Source organism: Cetorhinus maximus, chromosome 29 (assembly GCF_964194155.1).
Source record: "Cetorhinus maximus chromosome 29, sCetMax3.hap1.1, whole genome shotgun sequence".
Classification (NCBI taxonomy): Eukaryota; Metazoa; Chordata; class Chondrichthyes; order Lamniformes; family Cetorhinidae; genus Cetorhinus; species Cetorhinus maximus.
Window position 1 is genome coordinate 25,247,062 of NC_135907.1, and position 22,534 is coordinate 25,269,595.

The 22,534-nt window shown below is 45.2% G+C and overlaps 1 protein-coding gene across 3 annotated transcripts in view; it reads left to right on the forward strand.

Annotated features, from left to right (window-relative positions):
- The first annotated feature begins 251 nt into the window (after positions 1-251).
- Positions 252-22,534, forward strand: part of bcat2 (branched chain amino-acid transaminase 2, mitochondrial) — a 43,786-nt gene continuing 21,503 nt past the window's right edge. For 2 of the 3 annotated variants that reach the window (XM_078531914.1, XM_078531915.1), the window contains exons 1-2: positions 252-361; positions 14,498-14,572. In XM_078531914.1, coding sequence (XP_078388040.1) covers positions 320-361; positions 14,498-14,572 — 117 coding nt within the window. In that variant the 5' untranslated portion in view covers positions 252-319. The remainder of the gene's footprint in view (positions 362-14,497; positions 14,573-22,534) is intronic. The other variant, XM_078531916.1, reaches the window with a different exon arrangement.

A 22,534-nucleotide genomic window follows, 5' to 3' on the forward strand; every position in this document is an offset into this window, starting at 1 on the left:
CTGTTTACAAAAAAAGACACGTAAATCCCACGAATACAAACAATTACTAGCCTCTCGCTTTTTAAAAAAAAAAATCCTATTCTTCGTGTAACAGTAGATAATTTCACATTGCCCCACATGACGGGGGGTGCGAGAGGCGATTCGGCCCATCGAGTGCCTGCCCTTGTTAAAGTTATTGACAGTTGCCTGTCTGCATTGCTTCGCAAGGTTGATGGCCTGACTCCTGCACTACCCAGCCTGGCTGCAGAGGCGGAACCTTGACTTGCAGCGCTCGGGTGGAGCTGTTGGTGTAACCGACTCCGATCCCCTCTGTGAGGCAATGGCGGCGGCAGCGGGAGCACCGGGAGCGGGGTTGCTGAGGGTGAGTGACGGGCCGGGGCCGGGGCTGGGAGGCCGACCAGGCAGCGCTTGGTTTAATAGTGCGGGGACTGAATGAAAAACTCGGCGCTTCCACATTTTAGGTCAAAACCCCGAGGGTCAGAAGCTGAGGCCGGATCCTCCTCTGTCCGTCCCCAAGGCGCTGGTTCGGCGGTATCGCTCGACAGGCTGCAGCCGCCCTCCATACTCCCCAGCTCCCCGCACAGCCAATGTGTTAAAGAACATCTCCATTTGATTGGGGAGGCATCCCCAGCCTGTGCCACCTATGAACATACATGGGGTTTAACCCGGAGTCACTAGATGGTGGTATGGGTGTGTTACAATTCACTCAGGGAGTCCGAGTTGCTGTGGCAACGTACACTTTTACATGACTGTTGTAGTCTGGAGCTATGGATAACGATGGGAGAGGCTCCAATGTTCTCCATCACAACATGGCTTACCAGGAATCTCTCCCACTCTTACTGCCTGCCATCCATGTGTGTGTTGGAAGTAACTGCAGGTTGATACTCAACCTGTTTGGCCATGTTATGAACGCACCTTTGTTGGGTCAGGTCCTAGGGTAGGATTCAAACCATGAGCTGGTTTAGCGGATGGGGTGCTATGCACTGAGCCACAAGACCTCCCCAATTGCTGGATGGCGATGAGGAAATACTCTAGCCAATTTCCCTCCTCGGCTTGGGGCACTAAGGGCAATTGTAGCTGCAACCATTGCTAATTCTATCAACACTGACTGTGGAAGCAACCTGGGACTTTTGGCCTGTGCAAAACTTGAATTCAAAGTTCATAAAGAACATTAGTATCTAAAGATTTTGGGATTTCAATATAAAAGTGAAACAATTTGTCAATGCCCTGAGGACAGAATCCTTTAGTTAATTATAATTTATATATAAAGTATAATGTGCGTTACCGCTTTCCATTTCCTTTTCCACAGAGGCTGTTATGGTAGATTGTATGGCCGGTTTGTGCATATTCAGGAACTGTGTGACACTGGAATTTGATTTTAATAAATATTACAGCCTTTGTTTTTAACTAAAGCATTAAAAAGTTGTAACATGGCAGTTTTTTCAATGTTTATAGTGCTGAGCTATTAATAGAATTCTTCACTGCCTCTGATTTCCTCAGTGTTAAATGGAACAAAAAAGAATATCCAGTAATGTAGGAAAACATGGAGCGAGGCAGCAAAGATTATTTGTAACAAAAACAGAATTACCTGGAAAAACTCAGCAGGTCTGGCAGCATCGGTGGAGAAGAAAACAGTTGACGTTTCGAGTCCTCATGACCCTTCGGCAGAACTGAAGTATAGTTAGGAGAGAGGTGAAATATAAGCTGGGCGGGGGGAGAGAGAAGTTGAGGGTGGGGTGGCTGTAGGGATAAGCCAGCAGTCATAGGAGCAGATAATCAAAAGATGTCACAGACAAAAGGATCAAAGAGGTGTTGAAGGTGGTGATATTATCTAAGAAAAGTGCTAATTAAAAATGGATGGCAGGATACTCGAGGTACAGCTCTAGTGGGGGTGGGGTAGAGAGACTAACAAAGTATTAGTTGTAAATTTAAAAATAATGGAAATAGGTGGGAAAAGAAGAATCTATATAAATTATTGAAAAAAAGGGAGGGGGAAGAAACGGTGTGGGGAAGGGGGGAGGGGGAGTTTAAGATCTAAAGTTGTTGAATTCAATATTCAGCCCGGAAGGCTGTAAAGTGCCCAGTCGGAAGATGAGGTGCTGTTCCTCCAGTTTGCGTTGGGCTTCACTGGAACAATGCAGCAAGCCAAGGACAGACATGCGGGCAAGAGAACAGGGTGGAGTGTTAAAATGGCAAGCGACAGGGAGGTTTGGGTCTTTCTTGCGGACAGACCGCAGGTGTTCCGCAAAGCGGTCGCCCAGTTTGCGTTTGGTCTCTCCAATGTAGAGGAGACCGCATTGGGAGCAACGAATGCAGTAGACTAAGTTAGGGGAAATGCAAGTGAAATGCTGCTTCACTTGAAAGGAGTGTTTGGGCCCTTGGACGGTGAGGAGCGAGGAAGTGAAGGGGCAGGTGTTGCATCTTCTGCGTGGGCATGGGGAGGTGCCATAGGTGGGGGTTGAGGAGTAGGGGGTGATGGAGGAGTGGACCAGGGTGTCCCGGAGGGAACGATCCCTACGGAATGCCGCCGGGGGGGTGAAGGGAAGATGTGTTTGGTGGTGGCATCATGCTGGAGTTGGCGGAAATGGCAGAGGATGATCCTTTGAATGCGGAGGCTGGTGGGGTGATAAGTGAGGACAAGGGGGACCCTATCATGTTTCTGGGAGGGAGGAGAAGGCGTGAGGGTGGATGCGCGGGATATGAGCCGGACACGGTTGAGGGCCCTGTCAACGACCGTGGGTGGAAAACCTCGGTTAAGGAAGAAGGAAGACATGTCAGAAGAACTGTTTTTGAAGGTAGCGTCATCAGAACAGATGCGACGGAGGCGAAGGAACTGAGAGAATGGGATGGAGTCCTTACAGGAAGCGGGGTGTGAGGAGCTGTAGTCGAGGTAGCTGTGGGAGTCGGTAGGCTCGTAATGGATATTGGTGGACAGTCTATCATCAGAAATTGAGACAGAGAGGTCAAGGAAGGGAAGGCAAGTGTCAGAGACGGACCATGTGAAAATGATGGAGGGGTGGAGATTGGAAGCAAAATTAATAAATTTTTCCAGGTCCCGACGAGAGCATGAAGCAGCACCGAAGTAATCATCGATGTACCGGAGAAAGAGTTGTGGGAGGGGGCCGGAGTAGGACTGGAACAAGGAATGTTCCACATACCCCATAAAGAGACAGGCATAGCTGGGGCCCATGCGGGTACCCATAGCCACACCTTTTATTTGGAGGAAGTGAGAGGAGTTAAAGGAGAAATTGTTCAGTGTGAGAACAAGTTCAGCCAGACGGAGGAGAGTAGTGGTGGATGGGGATTGTTCGGGCCTCTGTTCAAGGAAGAAGCTAAGGGCCCTCAGGCCATCCTGGTGGGGGATGGAGGTGTAGAGGGATTGGACATCCATGGTGAAGAGGAAGCGGTTGGGGCCAGGGAACTGGAAATTGTTGATGTGACGTAAGGTGTCAGAGGAATCACGGATGTAGGTGGGAAGGGACTGGACAAGGGGAGAGAGAAGGGAGTCAAGATAACAAGAAATGAGTTCCGTGGGGCAGGAACAGGCTGACACGATTGGTCTGCCAGGACAGTTCCGTTTGTGGATTTTGGGTAGGAGGTAGAAGCGGGCTGTCCGAGGTTGGGCGACTATCAGGTTGGAAGCTGTGGGAGGAAGATCTCCAGAGGAGATGAGGTCAGTGACAGTCCTGGAAACAATGGCTTGATGTTCCGTGGTCGGGTCATGGTCCAGGGAGAGGTAGGAGGATTCCTCTGACACCTTACGTCACATCAACAATTTCCAGTTCCCTGGCCCCAACCGCTTCCTCTTCACCATGGATGTGCAATCCCTCTACACCTCCATCCCCCACCAGGATGGCCTGAGGGCCCTTAGCTTCTTCCTTGAACAGAGGCCCGAACAATCCCCATCCACCACTACTCTCCTCCTTCTGGCTGAACTTGTTCTCACACTGAACAATTTCTCCTTTAACTCCTCTCACTTCCTCCAAATAAAAGGTGTGGCTATGGGTACCCGCATGGGCCCCAGCTATGCCTGTCTCTTTATGGGGTATGTGGAACATTCCTTGTTCCAGTCCTACTCCGGCCCCCTCCCACAACTCTTTCTCCGGTACATCGATGATTACTTCGGTGCTGCTTCATGCTCTCGTCGGGACCTGGAAAAATTTATTAATTTTGCTTCCAATCTCCACCCCTCCATCATTTTCACATGGTCCGTCTCTGACACTTGCCTTCCCTTCCTTGACCTCTCTGTCTCAATTTCTGATGATAGACTGTCCACCAATATCCATTACGAGCCTACCGACTCCCACAGCTACCTCGACTACAGCTCCTCACACCCCGCTTCCTGTAAGGACTCCATCCCATTCTCTCAGTTCCTTCGCCTCCGTCGCATCTGTTCTGATGACGCTACCTTCAAAAACAGTTCTTCTGACATGTCTTCCTTCTTCCTTAACCGAGATTTTCCACCCACGGTCGTTGACAGGGCCCTCAACCGTGTCCGGCTCATATCCCGCGCATCCACCCTCATGCCTTCTCCTCCCTCCCAGAAACATGATAGGGTCCCCCTTGTCCTCACTTATCACCCCACCAGCCTCCGCATTCAAAGGATCATCCTCTGCCATTTCCGCCAACTCCAGCATGATGCCACCACCAAACGCATCTTCCCTTCACCCCCCCGGCGGCATTCCGTAGGGATCGTTCCCTCCGGGACACCCTGGTCCACTCCTCCTTTACCCCCTACTCCTCAACCCCCATCTATGGCACCTCCCCATGCCCACGCAGAAGATGCAACACCTGCCCCTTCACTTCCTCTCTCCTCACCGTCCAAGGGCCCAAACACTCCTTTCAAGTGAAGCAGCATTTCACTTGCATTTCCCCTAACTTAGTCTACTGCATTCGTTGCTCCCAATGCGGTCTCCTCTACATTGGAGAGACCAAACGCAAACTGGGCGACCGCTTTGCGGAACACCTGCGGTCTGTCCGCAAGAAAGACCCAAACCTCCCTGTCGCTTGCCATTTTAGCACTCCACCCTGTTCTCTTGCCCGCATGTCTGTCCTTGGCTTGCTGCATTGTTCCAGTGAAGCCCAACGCAAACTGGAGGAACAGCACCTCATCTTCCGACTGGGCACTTTACAGCCTTCCGGGCTGAATATTGAATTCAACAACTTTAGATCTTAAACTCCCCTTCCCCACCCCGTTTCTTCCCCCTCCCTTTTTTTTTTCAATAATTTATATAGATTCTTCTTTTCCCACCTATTTCCATTATTTTTAAATCTACAACTAATACTTTATTAGTCTCTCCACCCCACCCCCACTAGAGCTGTACCTCGAGTATCCTGCCATCCATTTTTAATTAGCACTTTTCTTAGATAATATCACCACCTTCAACACCTCTTTGATCCTTTTGTCTGTGACATCTTTTGATTATCTGCTCCTATGACTGCTGGCTTATCCCTACAACCACCCCACCCTCAACTTCTCTCTCCCCCCGCCCCCCACCTTAGACCAGCTTATATTTCACCTCTCTCCTAACTATACTTCAGTTCTGCCGAAGGGTCATGAGGACTCGAAACGTCAACTGTTTTCTTCTCCACCGATGCTGCCAGACCTGCTGAGTTTTTCCAGGTAATTCTGTTTTTGTTTTGGATTTCCAGCATCCGCAGTAGTTTTTAGCTTTTTGTTTTTAAGATCATTTGTAATGTTGCTCCAATGTTATGTAATAAAATTGGTCTTTAACAGGGATAGACACTCTTTGTATCAAGCAATTTTAATGTTTGATGATTACTGACAAAATATTGAGCTTTTCTGAGAAATGTAACAAATTTTTAGTTTCAGGTGAGATCAGACAATAACATTTAAATATGTATCAGCAACATAGTGCAATGAGGATGTACTGCTAAACAGTTTATGGCTTCACAGTAATAACTGGTCAATGAGAGCTGAATAGTGTCTTACATTATGTGACTACAAGAGCAGAAGGAACTATTACCAACATTCACTCTTTTGCAAGGAGAAGTTCAGAGTTAGAAACATGGTGGAGGCTCCTCCCAGGTAACAAGGTGACCTGAGACCTTGGCGTGGTAATGTTGCTGTTTATACTGAGCAACTTGCAGCACTACACATTGCACATCAAAGGTTAAGTGGTACAACCTGGTTCTGAACACAGAGCGAATGGTACAGCCTGGTCCTGAACCCTGGGTGAGCCAGGTAGCCTGAACTATTTAAGTCTAACTGCACCTTATAGTTTATTGACACTAATGCCAGTCACGGTTTTACTGATGAGAATGCTGATGAAGGATGTGTCCTGTATTGTTGCAGTTGAAAAAGAATTGGTCTCTGATGAAGGTAATCTATGTTGTACAAACTGAAGTAAACTCATTAAGATTGGGATTCCAGTCCTTAATTTCCACCAAGATTGGGATAATTAGATGTAAAATCCTTATTTGAGAAATAAATCTATTGTGGAACTTTGTGTATTTCATATTTAATATATCATGCCATATTTAGTTTGTTTCAGGTGGATCTGTATTAAGCCGACACAAATGCAGAAACTTATTCAACAGTCTGATTATAGTACAGCATTGATTGATAATCATTTAATTTGTTTGTTGGAGTTAGCGAGAAATAAGTGATAATGTGTATATCTAACAATACTTCTACACATGAAAAGGAACCTAGCTATCGATTACAACTTTGTTGAGTAAAGGAGTAGTGGTTAATTTGGAGTTTTCGATATCCCATTATCAAAAGATCATTAAAGCCACAGATAAGATTCAGCAGGATGATACTAGGGTTTGGAAACTAGAATTATGAAAAGAGGTTTGAGATACTGAGACTGTTACTACTGGAACAGTGAAAGATGAGAGATGTAATAAAGATCTTTAAAATTATTTTATAGAGAAGGATTTCCTCTGGCGAGTCAGTGGTGTAGAGTCATCAATGTAAAATTACTACCAAGATTTGAGGGGAGCCTAAGAGAAATGGCTTTATCTTTCATGAGTTGTTGGGGAATGTTTTACAAAGGGGATGACTGAGGTAGAGACCTTTGCATTTTTAAGGGAAAAAGTAAGTGTTTGAAGCTGAGGGAGATGAAGGAGTTTGAGAAGGGATCAGGGTAGTGCAGTTTGTTTTGGATTGCTCTAGCAAAGACTGACACATACAGGATAAATGATCTCCTTCTGTTGAATAAAATGTAACCATTAGCTGAGTTCACTTTAATAACCTTAGCTCAGAATTTCTTTACTTTAAAGATTATATTACGTGCAGCTTTTCAGTTTGTACAAAAGCATATTTGGTCCAAATATGAAGCTTTATATTTTGGTATTATATTAATGAACTGTTTCTGTACTCAGAATTACAGTCATGGGTCAAAGTTGACTCCTCGCTTGGTAGCTGGTAGCACTCTTGCCTCCAAGTCAGAAGCTCATGTGTTTTAAGCCCCACTCCAGAGGTTTGAGTGTGAAAACCTAGGTTGTCACTTCAGTGTATTACTGAAGGAATGCTGCACTGTCAGAGGTACCATCTTTTGGATGAGATGTTAAGCCAAGTGCTGGCTGCTTTCTCAAGTGGACATTAAAGCTCCTATGCACTATTTCAAGTAAGAGCAGGGAAGCTTTCCCCAATGTCTTGGCCAATAATTATCCTTTAGTCACCATCATTAAAAATGTTATCTGGTCATTATCACACTGGTGCTTATGTGAACTTGTGGTGAACAGATTGGCTGCTGCATTTCCAACATTACAACAGCAACTACACTTTCAAAAGTAATTAATTAGCTGTAAAGCACTTTGGGATTCCCAGAGGTTGTGAAAAGCACTATTTAAATGTAAGTCTATTTTTTGGTGGCACATCTTTTTCTCCCTGTCCTCCATAACCACTTCCTGTTGCTGGTTCATTAGGTGCCACCTTCTCTGTTCTGCTTAACTTTACTCGAGTATTCTTACTTTGCAATCTCATTAGGTAAATTTGGACATCCCTATGAGCTGAAGTTATTGACTTTGAAACTAAAATGCTGCTTTTGAAATCGATCTATTTTGTTACAATCAATCCTATTATGCCATCCACCCCCTTAAATTTCCACTCCCTCCACCACCAATGCAATGGCTGCAGTGCGTACTATATTCAAGATGTAATACAATACAATATTAGTCTGTGCTTGCAAGACTCAGACCATAATGTCCATTAAACGTGATTCTGCGATTGGACAACCCTTGCTGAACAATCCCAAGTTTGCTACGAATTGCACTAACAACCAATTTAAGGTTACCAGGTGGGCTCACAATGTGGCTCACTTATAGTTGCTAGAAGCTACAAATATTCATGTGCAGGCACCTGTCCTCTGCAGGCAAAAGGAACATGTCCAGGCATTGCACCTTGTTTTTATTAAACAAAAGCCTAGGGGAACAATAGACATTCTCCATGGCAATGCCTCCACCAATCAGAATCAACTTGCCAGCCAATCTGCACCCTTTTCTCATACAGTTTAAATTGTTGCTCCCTTTGAAATTTGGCATTTTTGCATCTATCCTGGTGGGTGCAGGACAAAGCTTCAGCAAGTTTCATTTTTCAGCAATACTTAAGTTCTGTACTGTTCAGCAATTATTTGAACACCATATTAATGTGAATTCCATTTTAAAGTTTAGAAACTTTGCATTCTCTAGCCCTGGAATTATTGACAATTTCCACAAGAGATCATTTAGCTTAACACAGATATAGTGGTTGTCACAGTAAGGCAGGAGAGGCAGTGACATAGGGGTATTGTCACTGGACTAGAACTCCAGATACCCAGGGTAATCCCACCATGACAGATGGTGAATTTCAATAATCTGGAATTAAGTCTAATGATGAAATCACTGCCGATTGTTGTAAAAAACCATCTGGTTCATTAATGTCTTTTAGGGAAGGAAATCTGCCTTCCTTACCTGGTCTGGCCTACATGTGACTCCAGACCCACAACAATGTGGTTGATTCTTAAATGCCCTCCAAAATGACCTAGCAAGCCACTCTGTTCTCAAAGGCAATTAGGGATGGGCAATATACGCTGGCCCAGCCAGTGATGCCCACATCCCATGAACAAATGAAAACAAAGAGCTTGGGATGTCCAGCATGTTGGTGTTTGGAAGAGCCAAAATGCATTGGCATTTTGGAAAACAATGTCTCAAAGCAGAAGCTTTCCTCCTCAAATGGTTTATCATCTGTAAAATCTTGTGCTGATTGTACTCTTGGCAAAGCCTGAACGGATTTTAATCTATCTTAGGCCAGTGATGGCAATTGCAAACTTTCAGTTACCATTACTGAGATTAGCCAGTTTAATGTTTTAAATTTGACTGACTTCACCTGCAGCGCTAGAATGTAATGAAGGGCTTTACCTTGCAGTTAATGATAAGTGGAGCATAAAATGAAGGAAAGAATTCCTCATGATTAGAATTGAATCGTTATCTGCAGTACATATTCAACAAGATACACACGCACATTAAGCATTCAATGCAGGCAGCGCATAAGTGATTGCTTCGTTGACACAGACTTTGGAGCCTCATGCGCTTCTTCAATCTTAACTTTTATCTCTATTCTGTAAGCTTCCTTGCATAGCTCCAGAGGTTCTTTAAATGGATAAACAGACTGGCTACCCCGTCCCTGTCACACTCTCTTTGACAGTAATTAAACCAGTATCTCTGATTATGAATTGAGGAGATAACAAACTAAGCAGATCCATGAGCACCTGAAAGAGGAAAAATAATTGCAGCAAACAGGGACCCATGTTTTTCCTCCTGATGGGCTTGTGTATTTTCACCAATTCCTATGTATATTTCCATTTCTAGAATTTGCAGTTTCTTTTTATCTGAAACCTCATAGTTGGGAGGGTGGGGGAACCAGCTTTGCCACTGTCTGCTAGGGACAGCATTTGAATCTTAAATTCTTAAAGCCCAAGATGCTTGAATATAACTGTGTTCCAAGTTGCATCCCGTTGATACGGCTAAAGGTTGGTGCTGGGTGTGGGCGAGCTGCCCAAGAGTCACTGAAGAATTGGATGAAGGAAAGTACTGACTGTTGCTGTTTTTTATACAAACATTGAGAGAATAGAAAATATTACGATATTGGGATTTGGAATTATTTGACAGCCGGTTGGCGATTCCTGCTAGATATGTGTTTGCAAACGTTGGACAAAAACTAGTTCAGATTTCACTGCCAAACATGAGGAGTAACATCTTGGGGTGAGTTTGGAGAGAGCAGCCACTGTCCAGGCAGCCTCACTCAGCAATTGTCAGGAGCGGAGTGGAGGGAAGTATAACACACTGTCACAAAGCCTCTGCCATAGTATGTTGCCTATGTATTAGAGCAACAACATAAAACGATGTCTGTATAACAAAACCTCATAACGTTGATACACCACAACCTCTTTGAGATTACCAAGTGCTTATGGTTCTTCCTCTAACAGACAAACCCTTGCACAACATCACACTTTTCATTGCTTTTAGAGAAAATGTTTCTTTCGTTTCCTTACCTTGAGTATCGCTGATTCCCTCGACATTCCAAAAAGTTCCAGTGATGTAACTTTTTTTTAAAAGTAGAACATAATCTAATTTTAAATAGAGGGAAAGCTTAATTTTAGTTCCCTTTTTTACTGGAGCTTCATGAGCTTCACTGCTAGCAATCTCCACTTAATGTGCTCACAAGCAAAGGACTGTACTTTGGACTGAGCAGAGCAGTTTATATATCAGAAAAGATCCTTTCTTCTAACCTTTGAATTGCTGAGCTAGTGAAATGCAAATGAATCTTTTTGTCTGAGCAATAAATGATTGTTGAAGGCCGCACTGTTTGGAATTTGGAATTCTGATTAATGTACCCTGCGTTAACTAGCAGTGTTCTGCTTAAGATTTTATTCCATTTACATTTTAAAAACCTCTCTAAGTGATCAGTGTCAGCCATTTGCTGTTCACTTAGAGATGATTCATGTTGTTGTCTTAGGCTGCTATTCACTTCTTGTTCAAAGTGCACTATTAGTGCACAATGCTGAGATTTCTACATTCTGCTTTTTAAAAAAAAAAGTAATGCCTTATTACTGCTCAGAAATGCTTCTCAAACAGCATATTATTGATGTACAAGGACCATTCTTATGTAGGCAAATGTGATGTAGTCAATTTGAACATGTTGAGAGCCCACAGGGAAAAGCTGTTGGCATGCTTCCATCCACAACAGATGATGGACACGCAGCAAACAATCCGTTTAAGTTGGAGGGCGGGTCTTCATTTGGTGCACCTTTGCTGATGGCTGTGAAGGCCAATCCTTGAGAGATAGGCTTTGCCACCATTGCCACACATGAAGCTACCAAAAACTTTGCGCCTTTTGCCAAGCCACTATAGCCACTGGTCATTGTGCTAGTGGCTGCCAGCCCAAAGGAGTTGTTGCCATTTCCCTCTTTTGCCAGCGAGTGACTCCCAGGTGTGATAGTCAATGTTTAGAGCTTTCATGTCCCGCTTGCAAACACCTTGAAGCATAACCTTGGGCGCCCTACTGGTCACCTGTCTCCGGCTACCTCACCATACAGAAGGTCCTTGGGTATATGACCGCCTTTCATCCTGTGGCCATGCCCAATCCACTAAAGCCACCACTGTTTGATTACTGCCAACACACTTAGGATCTCTGCCTTTGAGAGGACTGCCACATTGTGATTTTGTCCTACCAGTTATACCTGTAATGCACCGCAGACAGCGAAGATGGAAATTAGTAAGCCCCTTTTCCTGGTAGCTCTAAGTCACCCATGTTTCACAGCTATACAGCAAGGTGCTGAGAACATATGACAAAGCTGATGGTTTATAGGGCCTAAGGGTCAGCTTGATGTTATCCCATGCACAATCTGAGTTGGCCAAAGGTGGTAGCTGCTTTCCCTATATGTACATTGAGCTCTGCATCAAGGGACAGATTGTCAGGTGAATGCAAGGTAACATTATTTGCTAAGCACTTCCAGTGGGCTGTTGTTCAGTGTGATCAGGGGTGATGATGCAACAACTTGTCCCATGACCACAATTTTCTTGATGCTTATAAATTTAAGGGAAAAGCAGAAATTGTTTTATTGATAGAACCATAGAAAAGTTACAGCACAGAAGGTGGCCATTCGGCCCATCTTGTCCATGCCAGCCCGAGGACACCCAGGTGCCCTTTCTAATCCCACCTTCCTGCACCCGGCCCATAGCCCTGCAGCTTACAGCACTTAAGGTGCAGATCCAGGTACTTTTTAAGAGTTTAAAATTTCTGCCTCTACCACCAGCGAATTCCATACACCCATTACCCTCTGCATAAAAAAAGTTCTTCTTCATGTCCCCCCTACACCTTCTGCCACTTATCTTGAATCTATGTCCCCTGGTTCTAGAATTCTCCACCAAGGGAAACAATTTTATCCTGTCCACTCTATCTATTCCCCTCATTTTATATACCTCAATCAAGTCACTTCTCAGCTGCCTTTGTTCTAAGGAAAATAACCCAAACCTATCCAATCTCTCCTTGTAGCTACTCTTTTCTAACCCTGGCAACATTCTTGTAAACCACCTCTGCACTCTCTCCAGAGCTATTACGTCCTTCCTGTAATGTGACCAGAACTGCACACAATGCTCCAGTTGTGGCCTCACCAGTGTTTTATACAATTCCAACATTATATCCTTTTATATTCTATACCTCTGCCAATGAAGGAGAGCATTCCATATGCCTTCTTTACAGCCTTGTCTATTGAACTGCTGCCTTCAGGGACCTGTGTACTTGTACACCAAGATCTCCCACTTCATCTACCCCTCTTAGTATATTCCCATTTATTTTGTAATCCCTATAACTGTTTGACCTCCCTAAATGTATGACCTCACACTCCTCTATGTTAAAATCCATCTGCCACTTTACCGCCCACTCCACCAACCCATCTATATTGTTTTTGAGATTATGGCTATCCAATACTCGGCCAATCTGTGTCATCTGCAAATTTCCCAATCGTGCCCTCACGATAGTTGGAAGAAAGAAAGCTGACTTGGATTCTGGAAGTCCGGTCTGATCTTCAGATTGACAATTAGCTTTCAATTTTAGTTAAGAATCTAACAAAATATTTAACAAATAGCAGTGTTATCACTGGACATGCATAGTGAATGGATAAAGATGCACAACAGGAAAAAAACACACAATCCAATAAAATTTTGCACTGAGAATCTATGCTACCATGTATGGGATTGCAATATAATTGGGTGTGTATCTGAGACTGGTATCTGTAGTAGAATGGTGTAAAGAGTAGCTAATTAGGAGTACTGCAAACAGGAACCTACTCATCCTCTTGCTTGGATGAGTCCCACCCCAATATGAGTCAAGGTGTAGCAGTGATCACTGTAGAAATATTTTTGGAGTGGATATTTGCTAATGCTGAAACAAATTAAACACTGCCCTGTTAACAGGATACAAGTGTTGTGCAGTACATGATATTTGTCTATCTTGCCAGCTTTTGCCATCTCCAGTCTTCATCCCCTCTCCTTTGTCTGGTTCCCAGAAGAGACAACATAAACCAAGTGGTTGAACTCAATTTTCAATTTATTTTGCTGAAGAAATCGTATCACAATGCTGAAGAGGGAAGGAGCACTCAGAAATCCACTTAAATAGGATTCCCATTTGCATAATATGCAATGTCTGTACTGTCCCCGCCCAGTCCAGCCCAGTACAGAGCACTGGAAAGCTGATCACTGCTTGTCTGACGAGGAACACTGAATATTTTCTTAGAGAAAAGGGTCAATTGGACCATAAAGCTCACATCAATTTTTTTCCCTCCAAATGAGTCACTTTATCTAATCCCCTTCCCCAATTGTTTCTTGTACCCTTCAATTACTTCTTGCAGGCAAGTTTTATAGACTCTGCTTCAGGCCTGTTATGCAGAGAATTCTGTATTCTAATAACCAACTCTAAAATAAATCAGAACCCCAGCCCCTAGTGATCCTTCTAGATCCTAAGGATCAGACTGCTCAGTCACCAATAGTGCCCATCAACATGTTGGAGTCAGCTTGTCACATGTGCCACACAGGAGCAACTTGGTTGCAACCTTCCAACATATAGTGTATCATTTTGGAGCACAAGTGTCTCAATAGCACCATACCCCCACCTCACCCTCACCCCACCACCGGAAATTAATCACCCATTGATCATTAAGAGTATTTTGGACTCAAACGTTAACTGTATCCCTCTCAGCAGATGCTGTCAGACCTGCTGAGTTTTTCCAGGTATTTTTGTTTTTGTTCACCTTTTGTCTAAGTTAGGCTGACAGCAAATGTCAGGTTGGTTTAAAATAATTGAAAATAATTGTTTATTTGTAATGGTTCTTTAACGATCATGTCTGTCTATAAGGAATGCCTGAAGTCTGCGTGGCTCAAAAGTCCTCTGCATTAAGTGCAGTATTTAACCTGCAACAGGGATATGTCTTTGCAGATCCAACTTGTGCCGTAATTTCACCTGATATTAATTTTGGGATTTTCTATTTCACAGATTTTATCAACACAGTTGTTCCAGGCTCATGGCTTTCGTAATGGATCTCGGAGATCTGTTAGCACAATGTTTAAGGTAACCTGGTTGTATAGTTCTGTAGTACCTTGCAACAAATTGATTCTTGTAACTTTGCAGTAATGACGTCTCATTTTTAATGCAGTGCAGATATCAGCACTTGAGTCATTTTTTTATTATATTCGTCCATGGGAATTGGCTGTCGCTGGTGAGCCACCTTGACCACTGCAGTCCATGTGGTGTAGGTACACCCACAGTGCTGTTAGGGAGGGAGTTCCAGAGTGAACTGATGATTGAAAGAAGAACGGCAATCGACTGGGCAGGGAGCGGCTTTGTTGATGCTGTTGCAAAGGTCGGTGCCAAGGTCGATGCCAGATGATCTGGCCAGTTTTATTTTTCTTTTGAGTTTTCTGCATTGATTTGATACAACTGCCTACACTGGCTTGGCAGGCCATTTCAGAGCACAGTTAAGGGTCAACCACACTGCAGTGTATCTGGAGTGACACGTAGACCAGATCAGGTAAGGACGGCAGATTTTCTTCCCTAAAGGTCACTAATGAAGCAGATGGGATTTTACAACAATCCAAGTATGATCATCATTTACTGATATTAGGGCCATAATTTTACTCCGGGTCGGATGCACACTTGACCCGACCGAACATAAAATATTGTCAAATGATGCCGGGCGTGCTCCTCACGTTCAATTTCACAGTCGGTGGGCATGCGCATGAATCAGATCTGCGGCTGCTGGTATGTGAGGGGCCAATTAAGGCCATTAACAAGCCAATAAACAGCGATTTTACACTGCCTATGCATTTTTTAGCTCGTTGCACAGGCAGAAAGGGTGGTCCAGAAATCACCCACAACTGTGTGGGCAGACACCCCATGCCAGTGGCTTTGAAGGTCACAGTGGCCTTTAACTTCTATGCCTTTGGTTCTTTTTGGGGCTCAGTGGGGGATCTGTGAGGCGTGTCTCAATCAGCTGCGCACAGTTGCATCAAGCTTATGACTGATGCTATCTTTAGACACATCTACACATTCATCCAATTTGGGACAGAGTAGGTGAGCCAGGCAGAGAGAGCATGAGGCTTTGCTGCAATGGCTGGGTTCGCCCACATTCAGGGTATAATAGATTGCACTCACGTGGCCATCAAGCCATCAGTAGGTGAGCCGGGAGCTTTCATAAAAAGAAAGGGGTTCCACTTGATGTGGTCAGTGTCCTGACGACAGGACAAAGATTCTCCAAGTTTGTGCCCGTTACCCTGGAGCTCACACGATGCTTACATCTTGCGCACTCCCAGGTACCAAAGCTATTTGTGGCTCCTGCACAAGCGAATTATTCAGGATAGATTTAGTCTAGAAACAATTATTCAGGATAGAATTAATAGTCACATGGAAAAATGTGTTGAGGAGGAAGAGCCAGCATGGATTTCTAAGGAGAGATTGTGTTTAACTAACTTGCTGGAGACTTTTGAAGAGGTAACTGAAAAGGTCGATGAGGGTAATGCTGTTGATGTGGTGTACATGGACTTCCAAAAGGCATTTGATACCGTGCCACACAACAGACTTGTGAGAAAAGTTATTGCTCACGGAATAAAAGGGACAATGGCAACACTGATATAAAATTGGCTGAAAAATAGGAAACAGTGTAATGGTCAATGGATGTTTTTCGGGATGGAGGAAGGTTTGTAGTGAGTTCCCCAGGGGTTGGTATTGGGCCCCTTGCTTTTCCTGATATATATTAATGATCTAGATCTTGGTGTGCAGGGGCCAATTTCAAAGTTAGCGGGTGATATAAAGTTTGGGAGTGTTGTAAACTGCGTGGACGACAGTGTGGAACTTCAAGAGGACGTAGACAAGAGGAGTGGGCAGATTAGGTGGCAGATGAAGTTCAGTGCGGAGAAGTGTGAGTTGATGTGTTTTGGTAGGAAGAACATGGACAGACAAGAATCATACCCCTTATTTTATATTAAGGGGATGCAGGAGAAAGTGTATATGTGCATAGGGTGTATATGTGCATAGATCATTGAAGGTGGCAGGACAGGTGGAAAGAGCAGTTAATAAAGCATTTAGTATTCTGGGCTTTATTAATAGGGGCATAGAGTGCAAGAGCAAGGAGGTTATGCTGAATTTATATAAGCTGCTTGTTACATCTCGGCTGGAGTATTGTGTACAGTTCTGGGCACCACACTATAGGAAGGATGTGAACACATTGGAGAGTGCAGAAAAGGTTTACAAGAATGGTTCCAGGGATGAGAATCTTCAGCTATGAGGATAGGTTGGAACTGTTCTCCTTGGAGAGAAGGAGGCCAAGAGGAGATTCGATAGAGATGTTCAAAATCATGAGGGGCTGGGCACAGTGGATAAGGAGAAGCTGTTCCTGCTTGTAAAAGGATCAAGAACAAGAAAGCACAGATTTAAAGTGATTTGCAAATGTGACATGAGAAAATACTTTTTCACGAGTGGTTCGGGTCTGGAATGCACTGCCTGGAAGTGTGGTGGAGGCAGGTTCAATCGAGGCATTCAAGAGGATATTAGATCTATATTTGAATGAAACCATGTGCAAGGGAAAAGGCAGGTCAATGGCACCAGGTCATAATGCTCATTTGGAGAGCTGGAGTAGACACGATGGGCCAAATGGCGGCCTCCTGTGCCATTAAAATTCTGTGGATGGATGGCACCTGGATGACGAGGGCTATCCCTTGAACAAGTGGCTGATGAACCCATTCTGTCACCCAAGAACTGAGACCGAGGACAGATACAACAGGAGTCATGCTTCCTCAAGGACAGTGGTGGAGAGGGCAACGGGCTGCTGAAGATGCGCTTCAGATGCCTGGACTGATCAGGGGAGCATTGCAGTATCCTCCAGAGTGTGCCTCCCTTATAGTTGTCAAAGGCTGTGTCCTACACAACCTGGTTCTGGCAAGAGGGGACCCATTGGAGGCTGAGGAAAATGAGGCAACTCCACAAGCCAGGGAGGATGACTCGCGTGATGGATCAGGGGAAAAGCCTGGAGAGGCACAGGGTGAGGACCTCGGCAGAGCGCAGGAACCACCATGGAGGCAGGGACGCCAGGGATACTCTGATCCAGCCAATATTCAGCTGGGTGTCCAAGGCATCGATGCCTCGTCAAGCCAATGGCACTGTCTCCTTTGCTAACAATCAATAAATGAGAACCCAAACCAGTACGCCAGTACCATGTAACACCACACAGCCTGTGCTGCATCTGGCTCCTATTCAAACCATCCAGCCAACTCAGCTCATTTAAGTCAAATAAATGTTTGTTACTTCACATGAACATAGAGAATGAGCAGTATCCATCCTTAACACAAAACGTCAAAATAATTAATGCAAATAATGTCACCCGTGACACACCCTCTGTTGTGCTCAAAGTGCCTTCAACTTGCGCCTGCAGGTGCTGCATTTTGGGCCCCCCCCCACCGCCTGTCTGTCAGTGGCATTGGAGGCAGCCTGCTGGCTCAGTCCTTTTGGACAAGAGCTTGGCAATCATCCTCTGGCTTCCGGAGCCTGAGCAGGCTCCGCCTGGGAGGGTGCATCCAGCCCCATAGCTGGGCACTCAGTTGCAGCATCATCAGATGCAGCGGTCACTGGCAGACGGGTGGAGGAGCTGGTGCCCTCGTCCAGAGCACCGAGAAGCTCATGGAGACCAACGGGCAGCTTATCTGCCAGCGTGTGGTGCGTTTGCATCACCCTGCTCACCACTGATGGACAGGCACCCAGCAGAGAGACTAGGTGCCTCATCCATCTCCCTCACTGGCAGTGACCTCCTGAGGCTGTGCGCTTGGTGCTAAAGGTTAACGCAGAACTCATGCTCCGCATGGACTCCTCCATGACAGAGACCACAGCACGCAGACCCTCATGGATCTCCGCCAGATCTCCCCATGCATCCTGCTAGACATCCAGTATCTGTCACCTGATGGACGACCCCAGAGGCTCCTCATCTGCCTCGAGCGCAGCATGGTCCTGTTTTCCAGCTGTGCTCACACTGGCTCCCTGGGACCTCTCTGCCTCTGCCAGCTCCTCCTGTGAGTGGGATGTGCATTACCCATGCAGCTGAAGCCCACCAACAGAGTATCTGTGCTGGTGCAGGTGTGCTCTCTTCCTTGGAGCTTAATGGGTGGTTCCTGCGGATGAAGCATCTGTGGGAGGAAGGCAAAAGCTCATTATGTTCAATCATCATAGTCGCTCTGCATGCTAGGTTGGCTGAGAAGACAGTGGAGACCTGCATGGTGCCATCTGCATTGGAGCTTCAGTGGGTTCTCTGGCTGCAACAATTCAGTTTCTGTTGAGAGGAGCCTGTTATGTTTTCAGTACCTGCCGCACAAACATGTCACCTGCACTCTTAACTTCATCCGAGACCAGCTACAGTGCATCGCTTTCGTGCTTTGTGAGGGTGCACAGATTTGGCACTCTTCCACCCTTTCTGCAGCGCTCTGCGGTGTTATGACTGCTCTGCTCCTGACAGGGAAAAACTGCCTCCATTATTGCTTTGTCTCCCTAAAGGTCCTTTCCTGGTTTTTCCCCCCCCCTCAACTGCCCATCTGCCCATTAGGTGGGCCATGTCACTGTGGCACATCTCACCCAGCAATGCACTGAGGCCAGTCGTGCTGACTCCCAGCCTGGGCAGGGAAGGGCTTCAGTGCCAGTTGGCGTACACACTCTTAGACCCCTGAATGTTTCAAGCAACAGGCACCTGACTAAAGTTCTTGGCACAAGTCCATGCCATCACTGCACTTACCCTTGCCTACTGCAGAAGATCACTGAACCTTTTGTGGCACTGAAGCCATGTATGTCACACCAAATTGTGCCCACTGACCTGGGCGGCGACCTCTGTCCAGACCTCCTTGGTCAGGTGGGGCGGCCTCTCTTGCTGTCCCTGGGCTTTAAAATATGCCGCCTGGCACTGACCACCTCAACCAACACTCCCAGGGACTTATCTGAGAAACGGGGGCAGAATGCCCACCTGACTTGACCTCCTGCCTTCCATGACCACCAGGTGCTGAGGCCATGACTACACACCAGGACACTTCTTGGATAGCTCCAAAACTGCACCCTTAGCCTCCCCCACAACTCCTGGCAACCTTCAGGGAGCCACTTCCTCCGTTTTTGAACACCCCTCTGGGTCCCCATTGGACCTAGCGCCTGACATGTTCCCAGCCCCTTGCACGGAAAGACCAGCCAGGAGTCTCATTTCACGCTGGGCGGGCCACCCAGCCTAATATCACATTCACAGTACGATTTCGGCCAGGAGTGGGTTTTACATCTGCTTCTGGTCACGCCATCTTCGGGCACACCCCAAAGATAAAATTCAGGCCCAGATTTTTATTCCATATATATATATTAGACCATAAGACGTAGGAGCAGAAGTAGGCCATTCGGCCCATCGAGTCTGCTCTGCCATTCAATGAGATTATGGCTGATCTGATAATCCTCAACTCCAGTTTCCTGCCTTTTCCCCATAACCCTTGATCCCCTTACTGATTAAAAATCTGTCTATCTCAGCCTTGAATATACTTAACGACCCAGCCTCTATAGCCCTCTGCGGTAAAGAATTCTACAGATTCACTACCCTCTGAGAGAAGAAATTCCTCCTCATCTCTGTATTAAGTGGGTGCCCCTTTACTCTGAGATTATGCCCTCTGGTCCTAGACTTTCCCACAAGGGGAAACAACCTCTCAGCATCTACCCTGTCAAGCCCCCTAAGAATCTTATGTTTCAATAAGGTCGCCCCTCGTTCTTCTAAACTCCAATGAGTACAGGCCCAACCTACTCAACCTCTCCTCATAAGAAAATCCCTCCATACCCGGGATCAACCTAGTGAACCTTCTCTGGCTGGACTGGCTCTAATGCCAGTATATCTTTCCTTAGATAAGGGGACCAAAACTGTTCCCAGTATTCTAGGTGTGGTCTAACTAATGCCTTGTATAGTTTTAGCAAGACTTCCCTATTTTTATACTCCATTCCCTTTGAAATAAAGACCAACATTCCATTTGCTTTCCCTATTACCTGCTGAACGTGTATGTTAGCTTTTTGAGATTCATGCACGAGGACCCCCAAATCCCTCTGTGCTGCAGCTTTCTTCAGCCTTTCTCCATTTAAATACTATTCAGCTCCTCTATTCTTCCTGCCAAAAGTGCATAACCTCACACTTTCCCACATTATATTCCATCTGCCATGTTTTTGCCCACTCACTTAACCTGTCTATATCCCTCTATAGACTCTGTCATCCTCACCATTTGCCTCCCCACCTATTTTTGTGTCATCTGCAAACTTAGCGATAGTACATTTATTTCCTTCATCCAAGTCATTAATATATATTGTAAATAATTGTGGCCCTAGCACTGATCCCTGTGGCACTCCACTAGATACAGGTTGCCATCCTGAAAGTGCCCCACGTATCCCAACTCTGCCTTCTATTAGTTAGCCAGTCCTCTATCCATGCTAATATCCTACCCCCAACACCATGGGCTTTTATCTTAAGGGGCCTTATGTGTGGTACCTTATCGAACGCCTTTTGGAAATCAAACATATTACATTTACTGGTTCCCCTTTATGTATCTTGCTTGTTACCTCAAAGAATTCTAATAAATTTGCCAGGCATGACTTCCCCTTCATGAAGCCATGCTGACTCTGCTTGATTAAATTATGTATTTCTAAATGCTCTGCTATTACATCCTTTGTAATAGACTCTAACATGTTCCCAGTGACGGATGTTAAGCTGTTTTTTGTCTCCCTCCCTTTTTGAATAAGGGTGTTACGTTGGTAGTTTTCCAATCCTCTGGGACTTTTCCAGAATTTAAGGACTCTTGGAAGATTACTACCAGTGCATCCACTATCTCTTATTAATTGATTGAATTTAAATTCCCCAATTGCTGTCCTGGGATTTGAACTTCTGTCTCTGGAGCACTAATCTGGGCCTCTACATTATTAGTCCAGTAACATTATCACTATGCTATTGTGCCCCTAATTAGGATATCTTTACAGTAATACATCACAATGCTGGAGTTTCTCAATGATTCAGCTGGTAATGGCAACATATGATTGAGTCATACAAAGTGAGATCCCAAGTTGCATCCTAGTCTTGGGGATGTAACAGTTGGCCTCAGTGGCCTAGAGTAGTGAGATCAACCAGGATTTGTGCTCCTGATTGCAATCCAGGGCCTTCTGCTCGAGTGTGCTTTGTTTGTACATGTCCATGCCTGGCTGTCCTGGCATCTTTAATTGAATATCCTGACAGCAGTTACTGTCTTTGCATGCTCATTGCTGATTGGCCATTTGAGTTCCAAAGGGTGGTTGTCAAGAGATGAATTTAGATCAAAGATCAGCCTTGGTCTTACTGCATAACAGGACAGTCTCGAAGGGCTGAATGGCCTACTCTTATTTCTAATGAAGTAGCCAAGTAATGGCATTGAGTGTGAGGAAACGGCAGCGGTGCTACATAAGCAGTTTGCTTCAGCTTTTACACAGGATGGTGATATTGAGATTTCAAAATTACCAGAGGCGAATGTAGAACGGTTGGAGGAGGTTATTATTCAGCGGTGGTGTTACTGTTTGTTGTTCCGGGAATAGGGAGATGAAGAATCCGCTAGGGTCTGATTGAGAGAGAATGGGACAAAACCTATATCAAACCCCTGCAGAACCTCTCATTATCTCCAACTTCAAGTTTTGCATTATTCTAGTACTTATTTAGCATAGGAGTTGGGTCAGAATCCATAAAGCAAAACAGTGCCAAAGTTGAGGAGGCAGCAAAACAAGGAGTGATTAGGCAATGTTTGGCTTGATCTTTAGAGGCCTGGAGAAGGAAGTAAAAACTAAAAGGCAAGTTCCACAGTTTTTACACCCGAGTAGGAAGACAGTTTAGATCTCAAGACAATGAGGGTTTAGAGAGGAGGAAGCGTGTATAGGACAGTGTATTTGGAGCTAAAGTGGAATAAAAAAGGAAATTTCAGAGGAAGGCAGTCAATTTGGTGTTAACAAGAAAGGCCATGAGGGAGAGGAATG